The sequence below is a fragment of the Lepisma saccharinum genome, chromosome 10, assembly GCF_977018435.1.
Source record: "Lepisma saccharinum chromosome 10, izLepSacc3.1, whole genome shotgun sequence".
Classification (NCBI taxonomy): Eukaryota; Metazoa; Arthropoda; class Insecta; order Zygentoma; family Lepismatidae; genus Lepisma; species Lepisma saccharinum.
Window position 1 is genome coordinate 81,146,902 of NC_139238.1, and position 26,211 is coordinate 81,173,112.

The window sequence follows — 26,211 nt, forward strand, 5'->3', positions numbered from 1 at the left end:
TCTAATACCGTCTTATTTCACCTTTTCAACTAACAACAACAATATAATATTAATTAAAATATGTATTTTAATTAGTATTTCTTTAATATAATAAAATTATTTTAATTTAAAAAACTATTATTATTATTATTATTATTTTTATTATTCCTGCGACACTTGGTTTGGACCACCCCGAAACATATCTCTAGATACGTGCCTGTTCAGAACACATGCTTATCAGTAAAACTGGCAATTATTTTCTTTGTTTCTCTTATATTTCAGGATTTTCTATTGCATGAAGAAAATATACAGAATAGAAGTGAAAATATTATCAAAAGCAAGCATGATATTGAACCACTAAAGTTGGGTGTCACAATGAGAAATGCAAGTGCAAAATGGAATGCGACAAGTAATAGTACTTTGTCAGATATTAACCTTGAGGCTTTTCCTGGGAAATTAGTTTCTATTATAGGCCCTGTTGGGTCGGGAAAGGTAAATATTAACTTATGTAATAATAATTTTCATAATTTGAAGAATGTTCATTTGTCATGGTGAAGGCCCTAAGTAATATGAAGGATCATGTAACACAAACAACTATTTTCCACAAGTGCAAGGCCAATTTTTAAATAAGACATGTCCTCTTTTCCAGATTTTCTTTCCAGATTAAAATGTCCAAGTTTTCTACAAATTCTTAACAATAGATTAAAACATTTATAATTAGGAGTAACAAGTAACAACATATTTACTAGATGTCATGCTAGTTCAAGTGGAAATACGATACTAAAATCAATACTCACACAATGTTGATATCAGAAATCTACACAAACAATTTCCAGCATCTTGTACTATAATTTAATTTGCTATTTAGTGTTGCTTTTCTGCCACATTTGGCTAATCACAAAGATGAGGATGAGTGATGATAATGAAATTGATGAAGGGATCCTCACAAAGAACACCCATGTCCAGGCTGGTATTCGAATCCGGGATCCTGGGCATCATAGTGTGCTGTGCTAACCACCTCAGATTCAAACTCATATCTACATTGATTGTAATGTGCAGTGGTGGCGATTGGGTTCCAAAACTGGAGTGGGGGGACGGGAGACAAGGACAGTTTACTTTCTATTGTACATAATGTTTAGTATAGAGTGAGGGTTAAAGTGGCCAAAATGAGGGGAGGGGCAACTGCCCTCTTCCCATTCCCCCCCTAATCACTGCTACTGGTAATGTGATATTGCGTAGCATCCAGTTCATTTAACATGACCTGTTGTTGTGCTTTTATAATTACATTAGAAAATTGGTATATATAGTTGTAATGCTTACAGAAACGAATATGTTTATTTCATTTAATTTTTTACTTTACCAAATATGGTAACCCTGACGAGAAATGATAACTTGAAAGAATTTAACAAACGTACTTATAACATGACCTATAAGGTAACTTAAAATACTGAAATGCTCGTAAGTGACAAAAGATGGTATGGTGCAAGAACTTGAATAATTTTACACAACTGGATGCTTAGTGGTTTCAACTTTTGGCACAGGCAAGTGTGAACCAGATTTCGAATTTCAAACAAGTTTCCTGCATCTGCACAATTGGTTTGAAAATTTAATTCAAAATCAGTTATTAAAAATACATTCTTTTGTGTCAAGACCCCAGTTAAAAACGTGTTGTAAATTCTTTGTATAAAGAAAACCATATATGGGAATATTTGTTTTTTGGGTCAACACATGCTAAGTTAGGAGGAAAACGTCATCCTAGTGCATTTTAAAAACTTTGACTTGAAGGATAAGTTCAATACACTTTAAGGTCTTGCACCTTTTCTCTTGACCTCCAGTAAAGAATGTGATAAATACAGTTTATATGTTACTTACAAGAAATTTCTCTTTTTACACGTTGCGCAATTAGATAGCTATTCCTGATTAATTTTGAAGGCTCACTGCATTCATTCCCTAAGGGTATGATGTGAATGAAGGCAGTGAGCCTTCGAAATTAATCTGAAATAACTTTCCAATTGTGCAACATGGAAAAATGAAATTTCTCGAAAGTAATGAAATAAAGAAGTTTAGTACTACATCATTTAACTTCCAGAGAGGATCTTCTCTCAAGTAGTCGCATGTACCTTGAATGAGCGTTACTGAGTTCTTATAAAAGACAACCTTTTCTTCACACAGAGTACCCTGCTACATGCCATCTTGGGTGAGCTACCCCTGACCAAAGGCTCCGTGGAGGTGAACGGAAGAGTCTCCTACGCAGCACAAGAGCCTTGGCTATTCTCTGCTTCTGTGCAGCAGAACATTTTGTTTGGTTCCCCCTTGGACTTAGAGCGATACGAGAGGGTGGTGGAGGTGTGTGCTCTGAAGAAGGACTTTCAACATTTCCCCTATGGGGACCAGACGATTGTTGGGGAGAGGGGTATTTCTCTGAGCGGAGGTCAAAAAGCTAGAGTCAACCTTGCCAGGTAAAACATTGTAAAATGAAACTATATGATATAAATAGAAGAGGGTACACTGGGAAATATATTGTATAACTGACAAAATAACATAACTCAGGAGAATATAAAATCCAGGAAAGCAATAATTTGAAAAGTATGTTGCGTTGGAAGTGGCGAAAATAAACGTAGTGGAGTCTTTTTAATTCAAACTCAAATGAAAACAATTCGAATTATCCAAAATTCAAATTAACAAAAACATGCATTAATAATTATTAAAGAAAATTAATACTGAATGTCCTACAGCATAGACAAAAAATAAGGACCATTCAATGCATCTTACTATAAAAATTGATCCTATAGTGAAAGCCAAAACAATTCCTCTCAGAATAGCAATTAAGCTACCAGTAAATGGAAAACACATTTAGATAAGTGTAATGTATTAACACACAAAATCACATACATCTGTAACAACATTAGCTCCCTGTTCTCACTTAAAGGAGTTCATGATTTTTTTTAAGTGGATAACAAAATCTTTGATTTTATTTATTGTGTGAAAAAAGTCATCCCTAATGTTTGCTTGAGATTCAATGTGTCATTCTCCAACATTGCCAACAATGTATCCTGACTAATCAAAACTGACAATTGAGGGTAGATAAGAAGACTCACAAATCATTGGCTAGTGGAGGTTCAAGAATGAACACCTACACACAGAAGGGGTGGGCTATCCCACGTCATTGAGGAGAGGGTGGAGGCTGCTTACCAGCAAACAGAATCTTTCTCTTTCCTACAGCTGTCTCTGAATAACTGCATTTGAAATATCCAAATAAAAGGTTTGAAGATTCGAATTACGAGGGTCGTTCAAGTCAATCAGGGACTTTTTTTTTTAAGAAATAGAAGAACAAATTTCAAAGTGTGGTAACTGGATTTATTTTTCCACATAACCTTCTGCTACAGTTATACACTTATCCCAGCCTTTAACTAACGCCTGGAATGATTCGGCATAGAAAGATTTATCATTACGGCGGAACCATTGTAGGACAACATTCTTCACTTCATCATCAGTGTTGAAATGTTTTCCTGCAAGGAATTCCTTCAGGGGGCCAAACAGGTGAAAATCACTTGGCTCTATGTCAGGACTATAGAGGGTGGGAGTGGTAATGTCCCCCAGCCGATTTCCTGGAATGTTTGGAATGTGCGTTGAGTGGTATGCAGTCGTGCATTGTCTTGCAAAAAGAGAACACCCTTTGTGATGAAACCCGGATGTTTCTTCCGTAAACTCTTATGCACTTCACGCAGAACATGGCAGTAATACTCACTGTTGATAGTGACACCATGGGGTAAAAAAATCAACGTGAATAATCCCCTGTTTATTCCAAAGGACACATTCCACGCGCTGAATGTTCCCAGGAATGACTGCCGTGGGCTGTGATCCACTACGATGGGATCGTCAGTAATAGAGATACGGCCATCTTTGAAGTGCTTACACCATTCAAATGTCTTACTGCAACAGAGTGTCTCATCACCGTACGGAGCCTGAAGTCTTCTGTAAATTTCAGCAGGTTTTCTGTCCTCGTTCACTAAAAACTGCATCACAACATGCTGTTCCATGTAGACGTTCACACTGTTGTCCGCCATCTTGAATAACGGTCTATGCAGAAGCGTGGGATATGAGCGCCGCCTACCAGTAACAGCACACAGTTGCCAGATAATACTGCACACAAAACCTCCAACCTAGGCGTCTATTTAAACCTGGGGGAAAAAAAAGTCCCCGATTGACTTGAACGCCCCTTGTACATATGAATTTTTAACATTGGTTTCAATAGGAATTTCCAGGAGAATAAACTTTTGTTCAAATTACTGAATAATTTGAATGATCCAAGTTTGAATTAAAAAGAGTCCACTGTATATAATGTGGAGTGGAAAAACATTCATTTTCCATTTTGTGTGGGTGTGTGTGTGTGTGTGTGTAATTGTTTTTACATAAAAACTCCAAAACTTTGTCTATTTCGTTTAATGTTTGATTTAATGGAAGAGGGACAGAATTGGTAATTGTACGTTCATACTTTGCAACACTGTAGTCAATTTCCTCAAGTATAATATTTAGACTAAAGCGCACAAATAAACAAATCAATAACAACAAATGTGTTCACTTTTTACCATACCAGATAAATGTTCACTAAACTGTCACAAAGAAGTGATGTGTGTCGATTTGGACTATTCTATTGTAACATATGCATATTCATGATTATTCAGTGCATCCTAATCTTGCACCAAAGACAGTTTAGTAATAAATTATTTTTTTAAGTACCAATGATACTGATACAATTTTTTTTAAAAAAAAAAAAGCTTCACATAATGGTCATGCTCCACTTTGTTTTTCTTTTAAAAAAGGCATAAAATGTGATGATTATGCAGTGAAATATGGTAACCACTACAATATTTCTCTATAAACTTCAATCATATACTCACTCCTGATATAATTTCATGTTTACTGGCTTAATTATGATGAGAAATGTATTCAAACTGCTTTCAATTTTTTTTATGCAAAGTAACTTCAATGCTTTTTCAGAGCAGTCTACCGCAATGCTGATGTCTACCTATTTGATGATCCATTGTCAGCAGTGGACACGGTTGTTGGCAAACAGTTATTTGATAGTTGCATTTCAATAGTTTTAAGAAACAAGACTTGCATTCTGGTTACACACCAGTTGCAGTACCTCAAGAATACAGATCACATCATCATTATGTGCAATGTAAGTATTCATAATTAATCCTTGGGACATTTTTTTTATGACCTTATTTCATGTAAATTCTTTCTTTAATCCAACAGAAATCATATCTATAAATATTTTGGTTTAGGAACTAGTAGTGTAATTGATGATACAACCAGGACCACTTACAAGTGTAGAAAAGGAGAGGCTATTTGATTGAACAGCCCGATTTGCCTATACTTAAAACAAAGCCAAGAGGGGCTTATACCCTAATTCTTCTAGTGTGATATGCTCTGAATTTTTAAGAATTTTGAATTCTAGTGTAGAAAAGGAGAGCCTCAATAATCTGATTTGCCTATACTTAAAACTATGCCAAGTTCCCATATCATTTTATTGTTTATAGTATGTTTTTCTGTCAAAATCCCAGGAATTTTGAATTCAAGTGTAGCCCCCCTCAGATTGATTCTGCCATGTATATATTAATGAGACCCAGTGGAGTATGGTGCATAGCCCCATGGTTTTTATTGCCTTGTAATCAGGAGGCTTCTGGGTTTAAGTCCTCATAAAATGTGAAGCCTCCCCTGATGGCAAAAATGTTAATATTGTTGCCTTGTAAACAAAAGGCTCGGGTTTGAGTCCTGATAAAATGTGTAACATTGAAATACATGTGGCAAAATAATATCTCCACACGTGAGATTTTGAGAATAATTATTGTTAGTTGATATATAATTGATAGCTCCCAGATCTGAAACCTGGTAAAGTGTGTTGTATAACAGCATAAAAGAACAAAATTATTTTATATTGGGGATCACCCGAGCCTAGTTATTGCTGTTATAATTGTTTTGGCATAGTTCTGTTTTTTTTGGACCAAGAAATTTTATATAAATAAACAACAAAAATGCCAAAACAAAAATATTGCAATCAGTGTAATAAAAATATATCTAGTTCTCATTGGGCCAGGCACCGGCATATTTGCAACCATAAGAAATGCAGAAAGGCCACAAAAATGTGTCCAAGATGCCACAAAATATTAAGCAAGGCATATTACAAATGGCATAAGTGTAATTCTTATGTACAGTCATCAACATTGCCCCCACAACCATCTACATCTGGTCTGAAAAGGAAGCATGAAACATCTGTTAATGCTTCACCAGCAAAGCAGCCACGCTATGAACCCATCCATAGCAGTTTTAATAGACAATTAAGGGATTACCTGTTTGAATCAGAGCAAAAATGTGGTATTAAGAATTTTTTGAAGAGTATAAATTCAGATGTGCAGGCAATTCTAAATACACAAAATGGCTCTTATAAGCTGTCCCTCAAATTGTTTACACAATATAAGAAGCCAAATGGCACAAAATTTACACAGCCCCACATAACAGAAACTGTACCTGTATATTCAAATGCAAATTCAGACAAAATAATAAGCAGTTTAATAGATCAATTGAATATTAAACACTCTGAATTTGCAGCAAAAGAGTCTGGATGGAGCCTATGCGGATCTCCACACAAGTTATATGTTAATATTTCTGAATTCAGCCCATTACAAGGATCTACATATCTGCCATTACCTGCCAATATTAAAAACAAAACAGCCGTGGTTAATATAAAAATAATGATGAGAAATGCTTTTTGTGGTGTATTTTAGCTGCTTTGTATCCAGTTTCAAGGCATCCTGAGAGAATAACTTATTATGAACAACATGAACATATTTTTGACGATGCAATGGAGGGTTTAGAATATCCAATGTCTGTTCAGAATATTGATAAATTTGAAAAAAAGGATCCAGGATCAAGATATGTATCTGTTTATGGAACAATGTATAAGAGGAGGCATGGTGCAATGTTCTCAGAGATATGCCAGAGCAAATAACAAATATATTTCTGATTTGATCCAGCACTGCCATCAAATTATATACTGTATGTAGATGCAAACAGCCTCTATGGTTATGCTATGATGGATAAATTGCCATATGCAGGGCTTGAATGGGTTGAAGATTTTAATATTGAGAATCTTCAGGATTTTGATGACAGTAACTATGGCCTCTTCTTAGAGGTTGATCTGACAATTCCAGATAATTTACACAACAAATTTTCTGATCTGCCCCCAATTCCTGAGGTTAAGTGCTCACCTGGCTCTAAACAGAAGAAATTGATGATGACACTGGAGCCAAAACAGGGCTATGTCATATATTACAAAAACCTCCAGTTCCTGATGAAACATGGTGTTCAAGTGAGCAAAGTTGGCAAAGTTTTGAGGTTCAGGCACTTAAAATGGTTGAAGCCATATATTAATACAAATACAGAGCTTCGAACATCTGCAAAGAGCCAATTTGATAAATCTTTGTTTAAATTGATGGTCAATTCAGTGTATGGCAAAACAATTGAAAATGTCAGAAAACATACCGATGTTAAAATAATTACTGACCCCAGCCTGAGCAAAAAATTGGTTGCAAAGCCTAATTTCAATTATAGAAGAATTTATGATGAAAATATGGCTCTTTTCAACATGAAAAAACAAAGATTAAGTTTGATAAGCCTATTTATGTAGGGGCTGTGATATTGGAATTGGCCAAATTACATATGTTAAAATTGTATTATGATGTGCTGAAACCTTTTTATGGTGATAGTGTAAAATTGATGTACATGGACACGGATAGTTTTGTTCTTGATATTAAAACAGAAGATGTTTATAAAGATATGTCACAGCCTGAATTGCTTGAATATTTTGATACCAGTGAACATACAAGGATTCAACCCCACAACAAAAAGGTGCCTGGCAAGTTAAAAGATGAGACACTTGGTGATGTTATTGTGGCATTTGCTGGGTTAAGAGCCAAGATGTACAGTTTTGAAACATGTAGTGGTGTTGTTGCCAAAAAAGCCAAGGGCATTGGCAAAGTAACTGTTGAAAAAGAGCTTGAATTTGAGGATTACAAAAATTGCCTCAAATCATGTAGCACAATCAGAACATCAGAATCCAGAATTCAGAGTGTGGATCACTTATTGACTAGCAATAATGTAAGAAAAGTGGCTCTGGACCCACATGATGATAAGAGATGCATTTTATCATGTGGCATACATACTTTACCTTGGGGGCATTGTGATTTGAAAAATAGCAATCAATGCCCAATTACAGAGCATGATTTGAAATAAATAAACATGCCTATGAACTTATTTGGGTTCAAAAAACAGGCTATTATGGACCTGCCAACAGCACAACCCTCTTCTGATATGATATCTAAACTGAGTGCTTTGTTAATTATTCATCTGAACAGCATATTTACAGATGTTGATGATGAAACAGGTAAAACATTGTACATATTTAACAATAATTTAAATCATTACCAATTACCTGTAGGTGGTCAATTGCAATTTATTACAACCCCTGAGGGTAATGTCAAAATTTCAGTAGGGAGAAATATTTATAGAATTAAGCACTCAAACATGATTTCTGGCACTGTTTATACTGTTTCTGCTGGTGACTGCTTATATATTGAGGTCCCGGGATCATATGACAAGCTTATACCTTTTTTTATAGAATTAAGAATCAGATATTCAATAATAAATAACCACTAAAACAAAAATGCCTAATGATATATTTGGCCATACAAGACATGAAGATCACAGTGATGAGATTCTGATGCTTGATGTCAGAGTCAAGAAATTAAGAAGTGATTTACAAGCTTTAAAAACCACACTCAATGCCAGTCTTCAATTAGAAATTACAAATTTACAATCACAATGTATGGACCCTCTTCTTAAAATTGACTCAGAACTTAAATTATTGCTTCAGAAATATACTGACCTGGCTACATTGGATAATTTTCAAAGTTTAGAAGAAGCTGTTGCAGCTCTTCAAGCCAAATTTAAGACCCAGGCCACCAACTCTGAGCAATTGAAACAACAATTGGAAGAGCAAATAAATAATGTCCAGACACAGCTCCAAACAATTGTCAAAAGCATAAAATCACAAGAAGATTTTGATCTAGTGATTTCCACTCTAAAGGAACAGATTCAGTCACTCCAAATACCTAATCTGGACCCCTTGAACAATGCCATAGCCGAGGTTAAAGAAAAAATTGAGACACTTGAAAATTTTATGAACAATTTGCCATCTTCTGATGCTTTGAATGCAATAACACGGAGTGTAGCAAATATTAAGCTGCAACTTGAAACATATGAAGATTTTGGAAAAATTCAAAGTTCCATAACCCATCTTGAAGGTACAATAGCAGCAGTGCAAAGTGATTTGGCAAATGTACTAGAATCCCGCCTGCCCGGTATTGTAGATACCCTTGTTAGTGTCCAGCAACAAATCACAAAGCTTGAAAACCTCAACACTGAATCTGAACTATCTCATTTTCATCACTTGATAGATGATATCCAAACAAAGCTTGAAATTTTACAACAATCAACACCCTCTCAGGCAGATATAGCCCTGCTCCAAAATGCTATGCAAAATGTGGCTGATGCTTCTGAATTAAACAATGTAAAATTGGCACTTGAATCTTTACAAAATACAGTATCAAATCTGCCTACATCACAGGAACTTAAAAATATTAAGAGAGCAGTGAATCGCATATTGAAATCAGAAGATATCAAGAATATCCAGGCAGAGATCAAACAACTTACTCAGACAGTGGCCACTCTTCCAACTAATCAACATATTAATGAATTGCATGCCCTGTTTGAGGATATCAGAAGACAGGTCCATGATCTTACTGCTCAAAATTCAAAATTGGCAGTTGTTGAAAGAACAACTGTGCAACAATACAAGAAACTTATTGTGGACATAAAAATCAAGCCAGGCCATGATGATGTTGTTAGGACCATCAATGAGCACCTTGAATCTGTAACAAGCAGATTGCTTACAGCAGAAAAGGAAATAACAGGCATAATTGAGAATCCAAAACATACAGTAATTCTTGAATTGTACAGCATCCCCAACAAAGAATATGATTCACCATTTACACCAGGTGGCAAAGTATATATACTGTCCCCTGCACAATTTTATTACCAGTTTTTTGTTGGGGGCACATTGAGACCAATCAAGATCAAATATTGGCTTCAACCACAGGCACACCACTACCCTACCTTATCAATAACAAATGCTGATAACAAAGTGAAAATCACCAGTGTAGAGTAAGAGGATTTTACAGATCCCAATACATTAGAAACAGCCTATGCTGAAGATGATGGCTCTTTGGAATTTAAAATACAAATAGGGGACAAATTATATTTAGAAAATCCTGTAGTATCAGCTGCTGAACACCCCATAGTTGCAATATTCTTGTTTACATATTATGTCTAGACAAATTATTGTTGATGAATTACACAGACAAGCCAGACATAATTTTAAGAGACTGCCAGTAGTCACAAAGGGCATAGATGATTTATGGCAGAGCGAATTGATTGAGATGGCAAGTGGACAGTTGAAAAACTTAGACAAAATCAACAAGGGCTACAAGTATCTACTCACTGTAATAGACACATTTTCAAAATTTGCCTGGGCTGTGCCACTCAAATCCAAGACTGGAAAATGTGTTACAGAAGCCATCAGGACAATCATCAATCAGAGTGGAAGATCACCCCGCTATTTGCAAACAGATAATGGCAAAGAATTTTATAATTCAGTGTTTCAACAATTTATTAAAAGCCAGTCAATAAAACATTATTCGAGTTACAGTGATCTCAAGGCCTCAATTGTAGAGAGATTCAACAGAACCCTAAACAATCATATGTATAAACAATTTACACTTCAAGGTAATTATAAATGGCTTAATATTCTTCCAGAACTTCTACATAAATATAACAACTCGGTCCATTCCACAATCAACATGAAACCCTCTGAAGTAACTCCATCTGATGAGCAAAAATTGATCAGCACTGTTTATTATCCTAAATATCAGCCAACAACAAGAAAGGCCAAATACAGGGTAGGTGATCAAGTAAGAATCAGCAAATATAAGCACTTATTCAAAAGAGGCTTTACAAGAAACTGGAGCTCTGAATTATTTACAGTGGTTCAAATTAAACCTGGGACCCTTAACACATATTTAATAAAGGATCACCGAGGAGAAATTCTCAAAGGCAGGTTCTATGAAGAAGAACTCAGCAAAACTAAACAGCCTGACACATATCTCATAGAAAAAATCATCCGCAGAAAAGGCAACAAGTTATTTGTCAAATGGCTAGGACTTCCAGAACACAGCTGGATCGATGCAGACAAAGTGATAATATGAGCACCTGGGATGTTATAAAAAGGCTGCCAGAACCTGAACAGCAGAATAAGAGAAATGGCAAGTTGCTGCCTGAAAATATTAGATGTCTTATTGTTGGGCCATCAGCTTGTGGTAAAACTACACTAATGGTTGATAATTTTTTATTGGCACCCAACTGGTTAGACTGGAAAAACAGGCACTTGTATGTCTTTTCTAAGAGCTTGGAACAATTAAAATATCAGCAGCTGATGAAGCTATATGATGGATTGGATATAGCCACTTTTGAACCAGATGTTAAGCCACTTCATGAATGTCTCGATAATTCTGTTGTTGTGTTTGATGACATTATACTGGATAATCAAAACAAGGTTAGAAATTTCTTTACACAGGGCCGGCACAAAAACATTGATTGCTTCTACCTGGCACAGACTTTTTCAAAAATACCCAAGCAGCTGATCCGAGACAACAGCAATTTTATATGTGTGTTTCATCAGGATCATACCAACCTCAAACATATACATGATGAATATGTAGGTGGGGACTTGAGCTACAATGATTTTTCCAAGATTTGCAGCAGGTGCTGGAACCAGGACAGTTATGGGTTTGTCACAATTGATATGACAAGAACACCCAATAGTGGCAAATACAGAAATAAAATCAACAATTTTCTAGACATTGAAACATAAATAAATAACAATGAAAAGGCCAATTATTGATGATCTTAAATTAAGAGATTATCTTGTAAAAAGATTTAAGGGATGGAAATCACAGAACCAAGGAATTTATGAAAAATACAAACAAACAGAACAGCCTGTAATTGATGCTATTAGTGAATTAGGTAAAAATATTAAAACTGTTACAGAGCAAAATCAAAATTTGATCACAGAGCTTGTACCTGTAGCTGCAAGAAACATATTAGATTATCCATTCACCCCACTTTCCAGTATTCATACACCTAGTCCTATTGCTCCTAGAAGAATTGAAGCTACTCAGGATCCTATTGAATTGGGTCTTCTTGCTCAAAAATATTTAACCACACCTAAATACAATAAAGATGAGGTGTTTGGCTTATATGCTGACACAGAGCTTGATGGTAGCATCATACATAGAATTGGCAATTTCAGAGTAACATTTATGGGGGATGATCTGATTGTTTATTCAGAATCTCGTCTCGGAGAAAAAGGTGCTTTTGTTAAGTACCCCGGAACACCTGGATTGTGGGAACTGATGACTCGGAAAAGGCCTGGCAGCTATACAGATCAAGATTATGAATATTACAAAGAAATATTAATAAAATCAGATGCTCTATACCAGAACAATGATCCCACACAAAAAAGAGTCAAGTCGAGCAGTGGAGCAAAATACAATAATTTAATCAAGCCCATATGGTCACAAATTAAGACTGTCAGTGGAATCAAACAATACAACACCCTGCCTAAAGAATTTGTGTGGGTTGATGATGTCAGGAAACTTGTAGATATGTTATTGGTGATAGCTGGGGAGGAAAATGCTGGCAACCACAATTTTTACAATGAAAAGGTTGGAATTATGGACATGATAAGCACCAAATTGTCTAATTTTATAGTGAATGACACTAAGGGGATTGGATATCTCATAAAAATTATTAATACTCTACCACCTAAATTTTGGAATATTTCTGAGGGTCGGGGCCTTGTTAATGACATTATAAACAAGCTGCCATTTGAACTACACATTCCAGGCTATCAATATTGTGGTCCAGGCACAAAATTGGACCATAGATTAAACAGAGGTGATCCTGGTGTTAATCCTTTAGATGCTGCTTGTAGAGACCATGACATAGCATACAACACACATTCTGATCTTGACAAGAGACATGTTGCAGACAAGAAATTAGAAGAGGCTGCATTTGGTAGATTTGTAAGCAAAGATGCTTCTTTGAGTGAAAAAATAGCAGCATTGGGGACCACCATTGCTATGAACACCAAACAAAAATTGGGGTGGGGGTGTTGAATATGTATATAATAAACCTACAATGAAGGCCAAGGGTGTTATGTATCAAATACCTTATGCAGGTCTTAAATCTCTTAAAACTATTGATAGTCTTTTAACCAAAAAACAGCGGAAGAAAAAAAATTCTTGTATTGCCAAGGGCCATGGTATGAAATTGTTGCTTAGTACCCCCCAATTAAAAAAATTACAGCAATCAAGAAAAAAATCACATGTGTGGGGTTTCATATTTACTATCCCGGCCATCTTAGCAGCACTTGGGGCTGTTGGGAGCTTGGCTGGGGGATCAGCTGCCATAGCAAAAACAGTAATAGATGCCAAGAAAAATAGGGCAGAATTAGATGAATTGAAGCGCCACAACCTGGCCATGGAGAAACAAGGAAAATGTGTTAAGAGAGCCATGAATAAGTTTAAAAAAAACAAGAGCCGCTTACAAACCAAGATATTGAAGCTTTAATCAAGCCACTGGGAATCAAAAATTTTAGAGGTGTGTACATGTCTGATTCTTTGCCGGAACAACCACTCAACAAAGAGTGTGGCATTGTTAATTTGGATAAGTACAAAAATCAGGGCACTCACTGGATTTGTTATCTTAAATATTTAAAAAATGAGGCATTTGTGTTTGATTCATTTGGAGGTGTTCCGCCTGAAAATTTAATAAAATATTTAAAATCACCTAATCTTTATTACAATAATGCCCATGTTCAAAACTTCAAAGATGTTAATTGTGGACATTTGTGTTTATCTGTTCTTAGATATATGTCTCAAATAAATAAACCATCAATTGAAGATTTTCAAAAAGCCTTGTGGTATTTAAAACATCATGGGGGTATTCCATCTCACCAGCCAAAATTCAATATTGAAACTCAAATTGCATGATGACATAGTGTATCCCAAAACAATAGCTCTCAGAGCATTTTATGGCATGTACTTGATCCCTAATATTACACACCACAACAACAAAATTGCAGTAGGGGATCAAAAAATTGTCATCACTCCAGGGCAGTATAATCTCTCCACTCTAAATGCTCAATTACCCAGAGGTGTAGTGTTAAGTCAAAATTCTGTCACTCACAGAGTAGAGATTGTATCTGCTACAGAAACAGTGGATCTGGGTACTATAGGAGAGCTGTTAGGATTTGAGAACAACACAAAACTTGAAGCAGCCATCAAACACACTGCTATTAATATACCTAAATTCTTAGCCATAGAGACTCTGAATATTCACTGTAATGTGGCTGAGGGTATGATCACCAAATCAAATGGCATAGGCACTCACAAACAAACTGGCATCATTGCAACATTCAAACCTAATTCTGAATTTATGGAGCCAATCATCTACAATCCATCCCCAACATTATATTTTCCTGTGTGTCATAATAGAATAGATTATATTGAATTGATGGTCACTAATGAAAAAGAAGAATTAGTTGATTTTGCTGGAGCCACAACAACTGCAATCATAGAGATTAATATTTAAATAAAAATACATACAAGAAAAAATGGAAAATATTGAGAGTTATGAGCTACAATCATTCCCCCCAAACAGGAGGACATTTGCAAATTTAAATCAACCCAACACAGAGATTGAGGTTGATCTTGATGTGGGGGATGACTTTATACACCCCCACAGAGCAGATCTATACATCAAATTTGATGTTGTAAAGCTCGATGGAACAGATTATCCGGCAAATTCAAATATAAGATTGGTGGACAATTTTGTGCCGCATCTGTTCTCTGAAATTGAGATCAGAAAGCATGGCGTTGTTATAAACAGAATAGATTATCCCGGCATTACCTCCACAGCTTTGGCCACATTAAAATTATCCAAAACCGAGGCTTCTTACTACAAAATAGGTGGATTTGAGGCTGGTGATAAAATTATATCTAAGAGCCACACTGTACTGTTCCTCATGCGCCTGTTGCCAGGATTCTTCTCAGATTATAAAGATATTATGTGGAAGGGTGGTTTAAGAATTACATTTAGAAGAGCTGCCAATGATAATAATGCTTTGATGAGGTACAGTGCAATAAACTCTACTGGGGAAGCTCTGCCTAATACCCTACCTGATTAAGGCAAATGCATTAATCAGACTATGGAGCTAAGAATCCCGGTTGTTGAATATGAGGCCAGTTATGCTCTTAAATACAAAGCAGATATACTAAAAAATCCACAGATTCCTCTACAATTTTATACATATCAGTGTGTACAGAAGCCCGCATCTGGTACCTATTATGAGTTTGATGCTACAAATTCATTCTCCAGTATACAATATAACATGCCTGATTTTGTGGTGGTATTGTTTCAGACTGGAAGACACAATAATCAGGAAAAAAATTCAAGTACATTTGATAGCTGCAACATCAAGAACATTTATCTTAAAAATGGCAGAAATGAGGTATTTCCTAGAGAAAATTATAATTTAGACATGTCCAAGAATGATTTCCTCAAATTATATGAGGCATTTTCGGCATTCAAAAGGGTCACTACTGCCAATACTGACATGTATTACACACCAGATGAATTCAAAGCACAGAGACCCATGTTTGTCATCAACACTTCAAAAAGGAAACAAGTTGTGGTTAATGACAGGACAAATATTAAAATTATCTGTGAATTCCATGAGGCATTACCTGATGACACCATATGTAGTGTTATTCTCATAGGTGAAAAATCATATGTTTATGATGTAAGAAATGAGAGAGTCACAGAACAATTCTAGAGGGCCGATTCAAACACAGAAGCCTCTTAATTACAAGGCAATAATACCAACATTTTGCAATCAGGGAGGCTCAGACACTCTGCCAGGTTTCGAACCTGAGGCCTTTTGATTATAGAACATATAAGACATGGAATTATGTCTACACCACCTCTGCATATAGCAGGCAAACTTATTGTCAGCACCTCTGCATATAGCAGGCAAGCTCATTGTCAGCACCTCTGCAGGCAAGCAGGCAAGCTCAAATACAATTCAAAATGGGATTTTGAAATGTGCAGTGAATATGGAGAGTCTCTCTCAGGTACATATTCACACAACAAGACAAGACCAGAATTGTGCTCCGGCTTGTCTGACAACATGCAAAGGGGTCAATATTCTCAGTAATGAGAATTTCCCTTGGAGTCAATAACATGAAGGCATGTACAGGGGGGGGGAGGAGAATTTTCCCTGAAAGGGTACAATGTAGATTTTATCTCATGCATGCACGCATATAAATTGCCTGCCGGGACATAGAACTGATCAAAAGATTAGAAAAAACATGCAACCAATTAATTATGTTTACCCACTTCTCCCCCATTGTATTGATCAGGCAGTTTTGCCTGCATAAAAATATAACAGAAGTTAATGGCTGAGCTGATACTTTTATACCCAGACAACAGCAATAACTAGGCTCGGGTGATCCCCAATATAAAATAATTTTGTTCTTTTATGCTGTTATACAACACACTTTACCAGGTTTCAGATCTGGGAGCTATCAATTATATATCAACTAACAATAATTATTCTCAAAATCTCACGTGTGGAGATATTATTTTGCAACATGTATTTCAATGTTACACATTTTATCAGGACTCAAACCCAGAGCCTCTTGCTTACAAAACAACAATATTAACATTTTTGCCATCAGGGGAGGCTTCACATTTTATCAGGACTTAAACCCAGAAGCCTCCTGATTACAAGGCAATAAAAACCATGGGGCTATACACCATACTCCACTGGGTCTCATTAATATATACATGGCAGAATCAATCTGAGGGGGGCTACACTTGAATTCAAAATTCCTGGGATTTTGACAGAAAAACATACTATAAACAATAAAATGATATGGGAACTTGGCATAGTTTTAAGTATAGGCAAATCAGATTATTGAGGCTCTCCTTTTCTACACTAGAATTCAAAATTCTTAAAAATTCAGAGCATATCACACTAGAAGAATTAGGGTATAAGCCCCTCTTGGCTTTGTTTTAAGTATAGGCAAATCGGGCTGTTCAATCAAATAGCCTCTCCTTTTCTACACTTGTAAGTGGTCCTGGTTGTATCATCAATTACACTACTGGAACTACTGACAAAATATGGCTATTTCTAATTTTAAAACATAGATATCGAGTCATCTCCCACCATATTTACTCAAATTTACAAATTCTGCATGCAATGATAAGTTTGCTAGTAAACAACACTGGAGGGTGCTGTTTTCTGAGCATTTACTTCAGGTGTACCTGCACACTGGAAATTGTGTCACTGCATGTGAAAAAAAGTGTACAATGGACAGCAGTGTAGAATACAGTAACAATCTTTAAATTTCTGTTACTAATACACAAAAAGTAGGTACTCACTTATCTACGAAACAGTTTTGTTTGTGTGTGATCCATTAATTGTTCCACCATCCTCCTAGGAAAACAAAAAATGCCGATGTAAGTGCCATTTGATTCATTTTCATACTGCTTGATATATTCTCACCACAACGGAGAAAATGTTGATTTTTTTTATCTGTGGATGTTATAAACATGCAGCTATGATATGACAAAGTTTCATGTTAAGTATAACCTTCAATACATACGTACTTTAAATCAGAAAAAGCAATAACAAAAAAATTGTGATGGTGCTTATGCCATTACTTCAGATAAGCGACTATTGGAGAGACTGCATAGGTCACAGGAAACAATGAATAAATTATTTTAACAAATATAGAACAGTGGACTCATCTACATAATGGGCATTTCTTACTTCCCCCTGCAGAAATACATTGAGGGGGGTGAGATATGGAGAAGTTACTTCTCTATAATGGACATTCTCAATAATGGACACAGTCTCTGATAACTATCCCTCAGAGCCAATTTAAAACTTCTGATTAATGGACGACCATGAGAAACAATGGTGATTTCTGAAATTCAGAGGTGACAGTGTTGCAATAATGGGCAAAATGTCTCGTTTCAGGTCTGAAAAGTACATAATTGTTTAAGGTCATTGTTTTAAAATTCATATCATATTTATCTGTGAAGTGTGTGGTGTGTTTGATTGATTTGATTAATTTTACTTCACTTCTTTATTTCTCTTGGCTAATGGCAAAGATGAGGATGAATGGTGATAAGATTTGATGGATGAAGGGATAATAACAAACATACATGGATGACACATCACGAGCCCCAAAGAGGGTTATACTGTCTGTGGGTTCAGACACCTGAGCCTCGTTAGTCTGCAAAATATAGTCCAGGGTGTACTACGTGGAAGAGAAGTTCAAATTTTGCATGTCTTAAGAAAGAAATGCCCAGGCACGGTTCTACCATTAGGTCACACGGTCACTTGCCTCTCTATCCATTAAAGAATTAAAATTACAACAGTTTGCACAACTTGTTTAAAACTCTTGTGTTTGTTGTGTCACAAAGAAGTCTTCATCTGAGCAAAGATGACTTGGCTACAGTGGGTTGTACGAAACTTGGCAACATAGCAATGGTTACATTATAGCTGCACACTTGCTGCCTAACTGCTTTAACATGACCCCTACATTCTGAGCTGCGGGAGGGATCAGGGGGGTAATGGGTGTTTTAATTACGAATGGTGACAACATCGCTGAGACCCAACACTTGGGCGATGTTTTTCAGATTCCCGCTAGATGGTAGCTGGGTCTATTTACCGTACCTTTACGGAATAAAAGGAATGAAGGAACTCGGGAAGAAGGAGGTGAGAAGTCTGTTGTCGACGTTCGATGTGTTTTGAAAAGTTTTATAAATTGATGTGACTTAGTGAGTTCTTTACTGAAGTGTTATCGTGCACTTGAAAATATAGTGACATAAATTGGATGAGATACAGACAAAGTAAAATTTTAAATCACCAACAGACTGTTGGCCAAAGAATTAGGCCCACCAAGACCAGAGCTTTGCCTAAATCAAGTGTTCAAAGATAAAAAGAGAACATACGACACAAGATTTAATAAAAGTATATGCGAAAAGTGTCAATGGGTGTGCTAATTCCATTTTTTGTGTTCAAAGGAGAAGACACATGGACTAAAAGTGGCATAAGAGACTTAAAACATAAAGTATTACATGCTTTTAATTTCATATATATCAAATGCTGCTGTTCTAAGATATAGACTATATTTTGTATGTGCCCTGCCTCTTACAAACCCCATGAACCGCCATTGCTTACACCTCATAAGTGTGTTACGATGCTAGACATGCAAACAATAAACTTTATGCGACAAATTCAAAATCATCAGTGACTACGAGAAAGAGAAACTTAGAGATATTTTGCAAAATTGTTTGTTTCTTGTTATTTAGCATCACTTTTCTACCCCTTTTGGCTAATCACAATGAGTATGAGTGATAGAATTAATGAAGGGATACTCACAAAGAACACCCATGCCCAGATTCAGGGATTCCTGGTGTCGCAATGCACTGTGCAGATATTTTGCAAAATTGTATGTACTTGGTGCGTACTGAAAGTCGTGTTCAACTTTTTATTTCAGACGTAAATGTTCACGTAGAGCGATGCGCTGTATAAGACAGTTAGAACCATCTATTGTGACAACATACACTTGAAAGTGGGGTGATAAGCACAGTACGTATGCGCATTAGCGAGTAGCGAGTAATGGCTCCGTTTGACACGTCGTTTCGCCAGCATGCAGTAATTGAATTTCTGTTGAAGGAAGGTGCATCGGCATCAGATATCCACCGCCGATTGCAGGAAGTGTATGGTGATCAGTGTATGGCTGCCAGTAGCATCAGGCGATGGATAAAACGTTTTAGAGGTGGAAACACAGACATCAGTAATCTCCCTCGCACAGGCCGCCCAAGAACTGCCTCGAACAACAGGAACGTGGCTCGCGTCCAGGAAATGATCCAGGGGAACAGGCATGTTTCGGTTAGGGAACTTTCACACATTGTTGGAAGTAGTATAAAAGTATATACAACCAGTGCGAGAAATGATGAACCCCCCTCAGGCAGATTTGGCTACACTTAAAACTTGCTCAACATACCCATATGAGCTTTTTGCTCAAGTGTGGAAACCTGTCTAATCCAAGATTTTTGTAAAAATGCCCTCAGGAATTTCCTGTGAAATGATGAGCCCCCTGAGATTGATTTGACTACACTTGCAAAAGGCACTTCTGTCAGATTGTTGTCCATAAGCTTGTTAAAAATATGCCCCTCTTGATATTTTTTTTGCCCACACCTAAAACTAAGCCACCCTCACACACACACACACACACACCCACCCACATACACACCCACACACACCCCTCACACACACACACACACACACACACACACACACACATATTTACTTCCGGTTTAAGTTTAATTATACACCAGGCTCAACTTGTGTAATAAGCAGAGGCCTTCTAGAATTGCTCTGTGACTCTCTCATTTCTTACATCATAAACATATGATTTTTCACCTATGAGAATAACACTACATATGGTGTCATCAGGGAGTGTATCGTGGAATTCACAGATAATTTTAATGTTTGTCCTGTCATTAACCACAACTTGTTTCCTTTTTGAAGTGTTGATGACAAACATGGGTCTCTGTGCTTTGAATTCATCTGGTGTGTAATACATGTCAGTATTGCCAGTAGTGACCCTTTTGTATGCTGTAAATGCTTCATATAATTTAAGGAAATCATCCTTGGACATGTCTAAATTATAATTTTCTCTGGGGAACACCTCATTTCTGCCATTTTTAAGATATATGTTCTTGATGTTGCAGTTATCAAATCTACTTGAATTTTTTTCCTGATTATTGTGTCTTCCAGTCTGAAACAGTACCACCACAAAATCCGGCATGTCATATTGTATACTGGAGAATGAATTTGTAGCATCAAACTCATAATAAGTACCAGCGGCAGGCTTCTGTACACATTGATATGTATAAAATTGTAAAGGAATCTGTGGATTTTTTATTATATCTGCTTTGTATTTAACAGCATAACTGGCTTCATATTCAACAACCGGGATTCTTAGCTCCATAGTCTGAATAATGCATTTGCCTTCATCAGGTAGGGTATTGGGCAAAGCTTCCCCTGTAGAGTTTAATGTGCTGTACCTCATCAAAGCATTATTATCATTGGCAGCTCTTCTAAATGTGATTCTTAAACCACCCTTCCACATAATATCTTTGTAATCTGAGAAGAATCCTGGCAACAGGCGCATAGGGAACAGCACTGTGTGGCTCTTAGATATAATTTTATCACCAGCCTCAAATCCACCTATTTTGTAGTAAGAAGCCTCGGTTTTGGATAATTTTAGTGTGGCCAAAGCTGTGGAGGTAATGCCGGGATAATCCACTCTGTTTATAACAACACCATGTTTTCTGATCTCAATTTCAGAGAACAGATGCGGCACAAAATTATCCACCAATCTTATATTTGAATTTGCCGGATAATCTGTACCATCGAGCTTTACAACATCAAATTTGATGTATAGATCTGCTCTGTGGGGGTGTATAAAGCCATCCCCTACATCAAGATCAACCTCAATTTCTGTGTTGGGTTGATTTAAATTTGCAAATGTCCTCCTGTTTGGGGGGAATGATTGTAGCTCATAACTCTCAATATTTTCCATTTTTTTTGTATGTAATTTTATTTAAATATTAATCTCTATGATTGCAGTTGTTGTGGCTCCAGCAAAATCAACTAATTCTTCTTTTTCATTAGTGACCATCAACTCAATGTTATCTATTCTATTATGGCACACAGGAAAATATAATGTTGGGGATGGATTGTAGATGATTGGCTCCATAAATTCAGAATTAGGTTTGAATGTTGCAATGATGCCAGTTTGTTTGTGAGTGCCTATGACATTTGATTTGGTGATCATACCCTCGGCCACATTACAGTGAATATTCAGAGTCTCTATGGCTAAGAATTTAGGTATATTAATAGCAGTGTGCTTGATGGCCGGTTCAAGTTTTGTGTTGTTCTCAAAGCCTAACAGCTCTCCTATAGTACCCAGATCCACTGTCTCTGTAGAAGATACAATCTCTACTCTGTGAGTGACAGAATTTTGAGTTATGACTATACTTCTGGGTAATTGAGCATTTAGAGTGGACAGATTATATTGCCCTGGAGTGATGACAATTTTTTGATCCCCTACTGCAATTTTGTTGTTGTGGTGTGTAATATTAGGGATCAAGTACATGCCATAAAATGCTCTGAGAGCTATTGTTTTGGGATACACTATATCATCATGCAATTTGAGTTTCAATATTGAATTTTGGCTGGTGAGATGGAATACCCCCATGATGTTTCAGATACCACAAGGCCTTTTGAAAATCTTCAATTGATGGTTTATTTATTTGAGACATATATCTAAGAACAGATAAACACAAATGTCCACAATTAACGTCTTTGAAATTTTGAACACGGGCATTATTGTAATAAAGATTAGCTGATTTTAGATATTTTACTAAATTTTCAGGTGGAACACCTCCAAATGAATCAAACACAAATGCCTCATTTTTTAAATATTTAAGATAACAGATCCAGTGAGTGCCCTGATTTTTGTACTTATCCAAATTAACAATGCCACACTCTTTGTTGAGTGGTTGTTCTGGCAAAGAATCAGACATGTACACACCTCTAAAATTTTTGATGCCCAGTGGCTTGATTAAAGCTTCAATATCTTGGTTTGTAAGCGGCTCTTGTTTTTTTTAAACTTATTCATGGCTCTCTTAACACCTTTGCCTTGTTTCTCAATGGCCAGGTTATGGCGCTTTAATTCATCTAATTCTGCCTTATTCTTTTTGGCATCTATTACTGTTTTTGCTATGGCAGCTGATCCCCCAGCCAAGCTCCCAACAGCACCAAGTGCTGCTAAGATGGCCGGGATAGTAAATATAAATCCACCCACATGTGATTTTTTTCTAGATTGCTGTAATTTTTTTAATTGGGGGGGGGGTACTAAGCAACAATTTCATATCATGGCCCTTGGCAAGACAAGAATTTTTTTTCTTGCGCTGCTTTTTGGTTAAAAGACTATCAATAGTTTTAAGAGATTTAAGACCTGCATAAGGTATCTGATACATAACACCCTTGGCCTTCATCCTAGGTTTATTATATACATATTCACAGCCCCCACCCCAGTTTTTGTTTGGTGTTCATAGCTATGGTGGTTCCCAATGCTGCTATTATTTCACTTAAAGAAGCATCTTTGCTTACAAATCTACCAAATGCAGCCTCTTCTAATTTTTTGTCTGCAACATGTCTCTTGTCTAGATCAGAATGTGTGTTGTATGCTATGTCATGGTCTCTACAAGCAGCATCTAGGGGATTAACACCAGGATCACCTCTGTTTAATCTATGGTCCAATTTTGTGCCTGGACCACAATACTGATAGCCTGGAATATGTAGTTCAAATGGCAGCTTGTTTATAATGTCATTAACCAACCCCCGACCCTCAGAAATATTCCAAAATTTAAGTGGTAGAGTATTAATAATTTTTATAAGATATCCAATCCCCTTATTGTCATTCACTATAAAATTAGACAATTTGGTGCTTATCATGTCCATAATTCCAACCTTTTCATTGTAAAAATTGAGGTTGCCAGCATTTTCCTCCCCAGCTATCACCAGCAACCTATCTACAAGTTTCCTGACATCATCAACCCACACAAATTCTTTAGGCAGGGTGTTGTATTGTTTGATCCCACTACCTGTTTTGATTTGTGACCATATGGGCTTGATTAAGTTGTTGTATTTTGCTCCACTGCCAGACTTGACTCTTTTTTGTGTGGGATCATTGTTCTGGTATAGAGCATCTGATTTTATTAATATTTCTTTGTAATGCTCATAATCTTGATCTGTATAGCTGCCAGGCCTTTTCCTAGTCATCAGTTCCCACAATCCAGGTGTTCCGGGGTACTTAACAAAACCACATTTTTCTCCAAGATGACATTCTGAATATACAATTAGATCATCTCCCATAAATGTTACTCTGAAATTGCCAATTCTATGTATGATGCTACCATCACGCTCTGTGTCAGCATATCAGCCAAAGACCTCATCTTTGTTGTCTTTAGGTCTGCTTAAATATTTTTGAGCAAGAAGACCCAATTCAATAGGATCCTGACTAGCTTCAATTCTTCGAGGAGCAACAGGACTAGGTGTATGAATACTGGAAAGTGGGGTGATTGGACAATCTAATATGTTCCTAGCAGCTACAGGTACAAGCTCTGTGATCAAATTTTGATTTTGCTCTGTAACAGTTTTGATATTTTTACCTAATTCACTATAATAGCATCAATAATAGGCTGTTCTGTTTGTTTGTGTTGTTCATAAATTCCTCGGTTCTGTGATTTCCATCCCTTAAATCTTTTTACAAGATAATCTCTTAATTTAAGATCATCAATGATTGGCCTTTTCATGGTTATTTATATATGTTTCAATGTCTAGAAAATTGTTAATTTTATTTCTGTATTTGCCACTACTGGGTTTTCTTGTCATATCAATTGTGACAAACCCATAACTGTCCTGGTTCCAGCACCTACTGCAAAACTTGGAAAAATCATTGTAGCTCAAGTCCCCACCTACATATTCATCATGTATGTGTTTGAGGTTGGTATGATCTTGATGAAACACTCATATAAAATTGCTGTTGTCTCGGATCAGCTGCTTCGGTATTTTAGAAAAAGTCTGTGCCAGGTAGAAGCAATCAATGTTTTTCTGTCGGCCCTGTGTAAAGAAATTTCTAACCTTGTTTTGATTATCCAGTATAATGTCATCAAACACAACAACAGAATTATCGAGACATTCATGAAGTGGCTTAACATCTGATTCAAAAGTGACAATATCCAGTCCATCATTTAGCTTCATCAGCTGCTGATATTTTAATTGTTCCAAGCTCTTAGAGAAGACATACAAGTGCCTGTTTTTCCAATCTAACCAGTTGGGTGCCAATAAAAAATTATCAATCATTAGTGTAGTTTTACCACAAGCTGATGGCCCAACAATAAGACATCTAATATTATCAGGCAGCAACTTGCCATTTCTCTTAATCTGCTGTTCAGGTTCTGGCAGCCTTTTTGTAACATCCCAGGTGCTCATATTATCACTTTGTCTGCATCGATCCAGCTGTGTTCTGGAAGTCCTAGCCATTTGACAAATAACTTGTTGCCTTTTCTGCGGATGATTTTTTCTATGAGATATGTGTCAGGCTGTTTAGTTTTGCTGAGTTCTTCTTCATAGAATCTGCCTTTGAGAATTTCTCCTCGGTGGTCTTTTATCATATATGTGTTAAGGGTCCCAGGTTTAACTTGAACCACTGTAAATAATTCAGTGCTCCAGTTTCTTGTAAAGCCTCTTTTGAATAAGTGCTTATATTTGCTGATTCTTACTTAATCACCCACCTAGTATTTGGCCTTTCTTGTTGTTGGCTGGTATCTAGGATAATAAACAGTCCTGATCAATTTTTGCTCATCAGATTAAGTTACTTCAGAGGGTTTCATGTTGATTGTGGAATGGACCGAGTTGTTATATTTATGTAAAAGTTCTGGAAGAATATTAAGCCATTTATAATTACCTTGAAGTGTAAATTGTTTATACATAAGATTTTTTAGGGTTTTGTTGAATCTCTCTACAATTGAGGCTTTGAGATCACTGTAACTCGAATAATGTTGTATTGACTGGCTTTTAATAAATTGTTGGAACACAGAATTATAAAATTCTTTGCCATTATCTGTTTGCAAATAGCGCGGTGATCTTCCACTCTGATTGATGATTGTCCTGAAGGCTTCTGTAACACATTTTCCAGTCTTGGATTTGAGTGGCACAGCCCAGGAAAATTTTGAAAATGTGTCTATTACAGTGAGTAGATACTTGTAGCCCTTGTTGATTTTGTCTAAGTTTTTCAGCTGTCCACTTGCCATCTCAATCAAGTCGCTCTGCCA

At 36.4% G+C, this 26,211-nt stretch overlaps 1 protein-coding gene across 3 annotated transcripts in view; it reads left to right on the forward strand.

Moving 5' to 3' along the window:
• LOC145993983 (ATP-binding cassette sub-family C member 4-like) overlaps nt 1-26,211 on the forward strand; it is a 152,082-nt gene that overhangs the window by 69,836 nt on the left and 56,035 nt on the right. For all 3 annotated transcript variants that reach the window (XM_083130012.1, XM_083130013.1, XM_083130015.1), the window contains exons 10-12: nt 262-471; nt 2,152-2,438; nt 4,981-5,164. In XM_083130012.1, the coding sequence (XP_082986138.1) occupies nt 262-471; nt 2,152-2,438; nt 4,981-5,164 (681 nt within the window). The remainder of the gene's footprint in view (nt 1-261; nt 472-2,151; nt 2,439-4,980; nt 5,165-26,211) is intronic.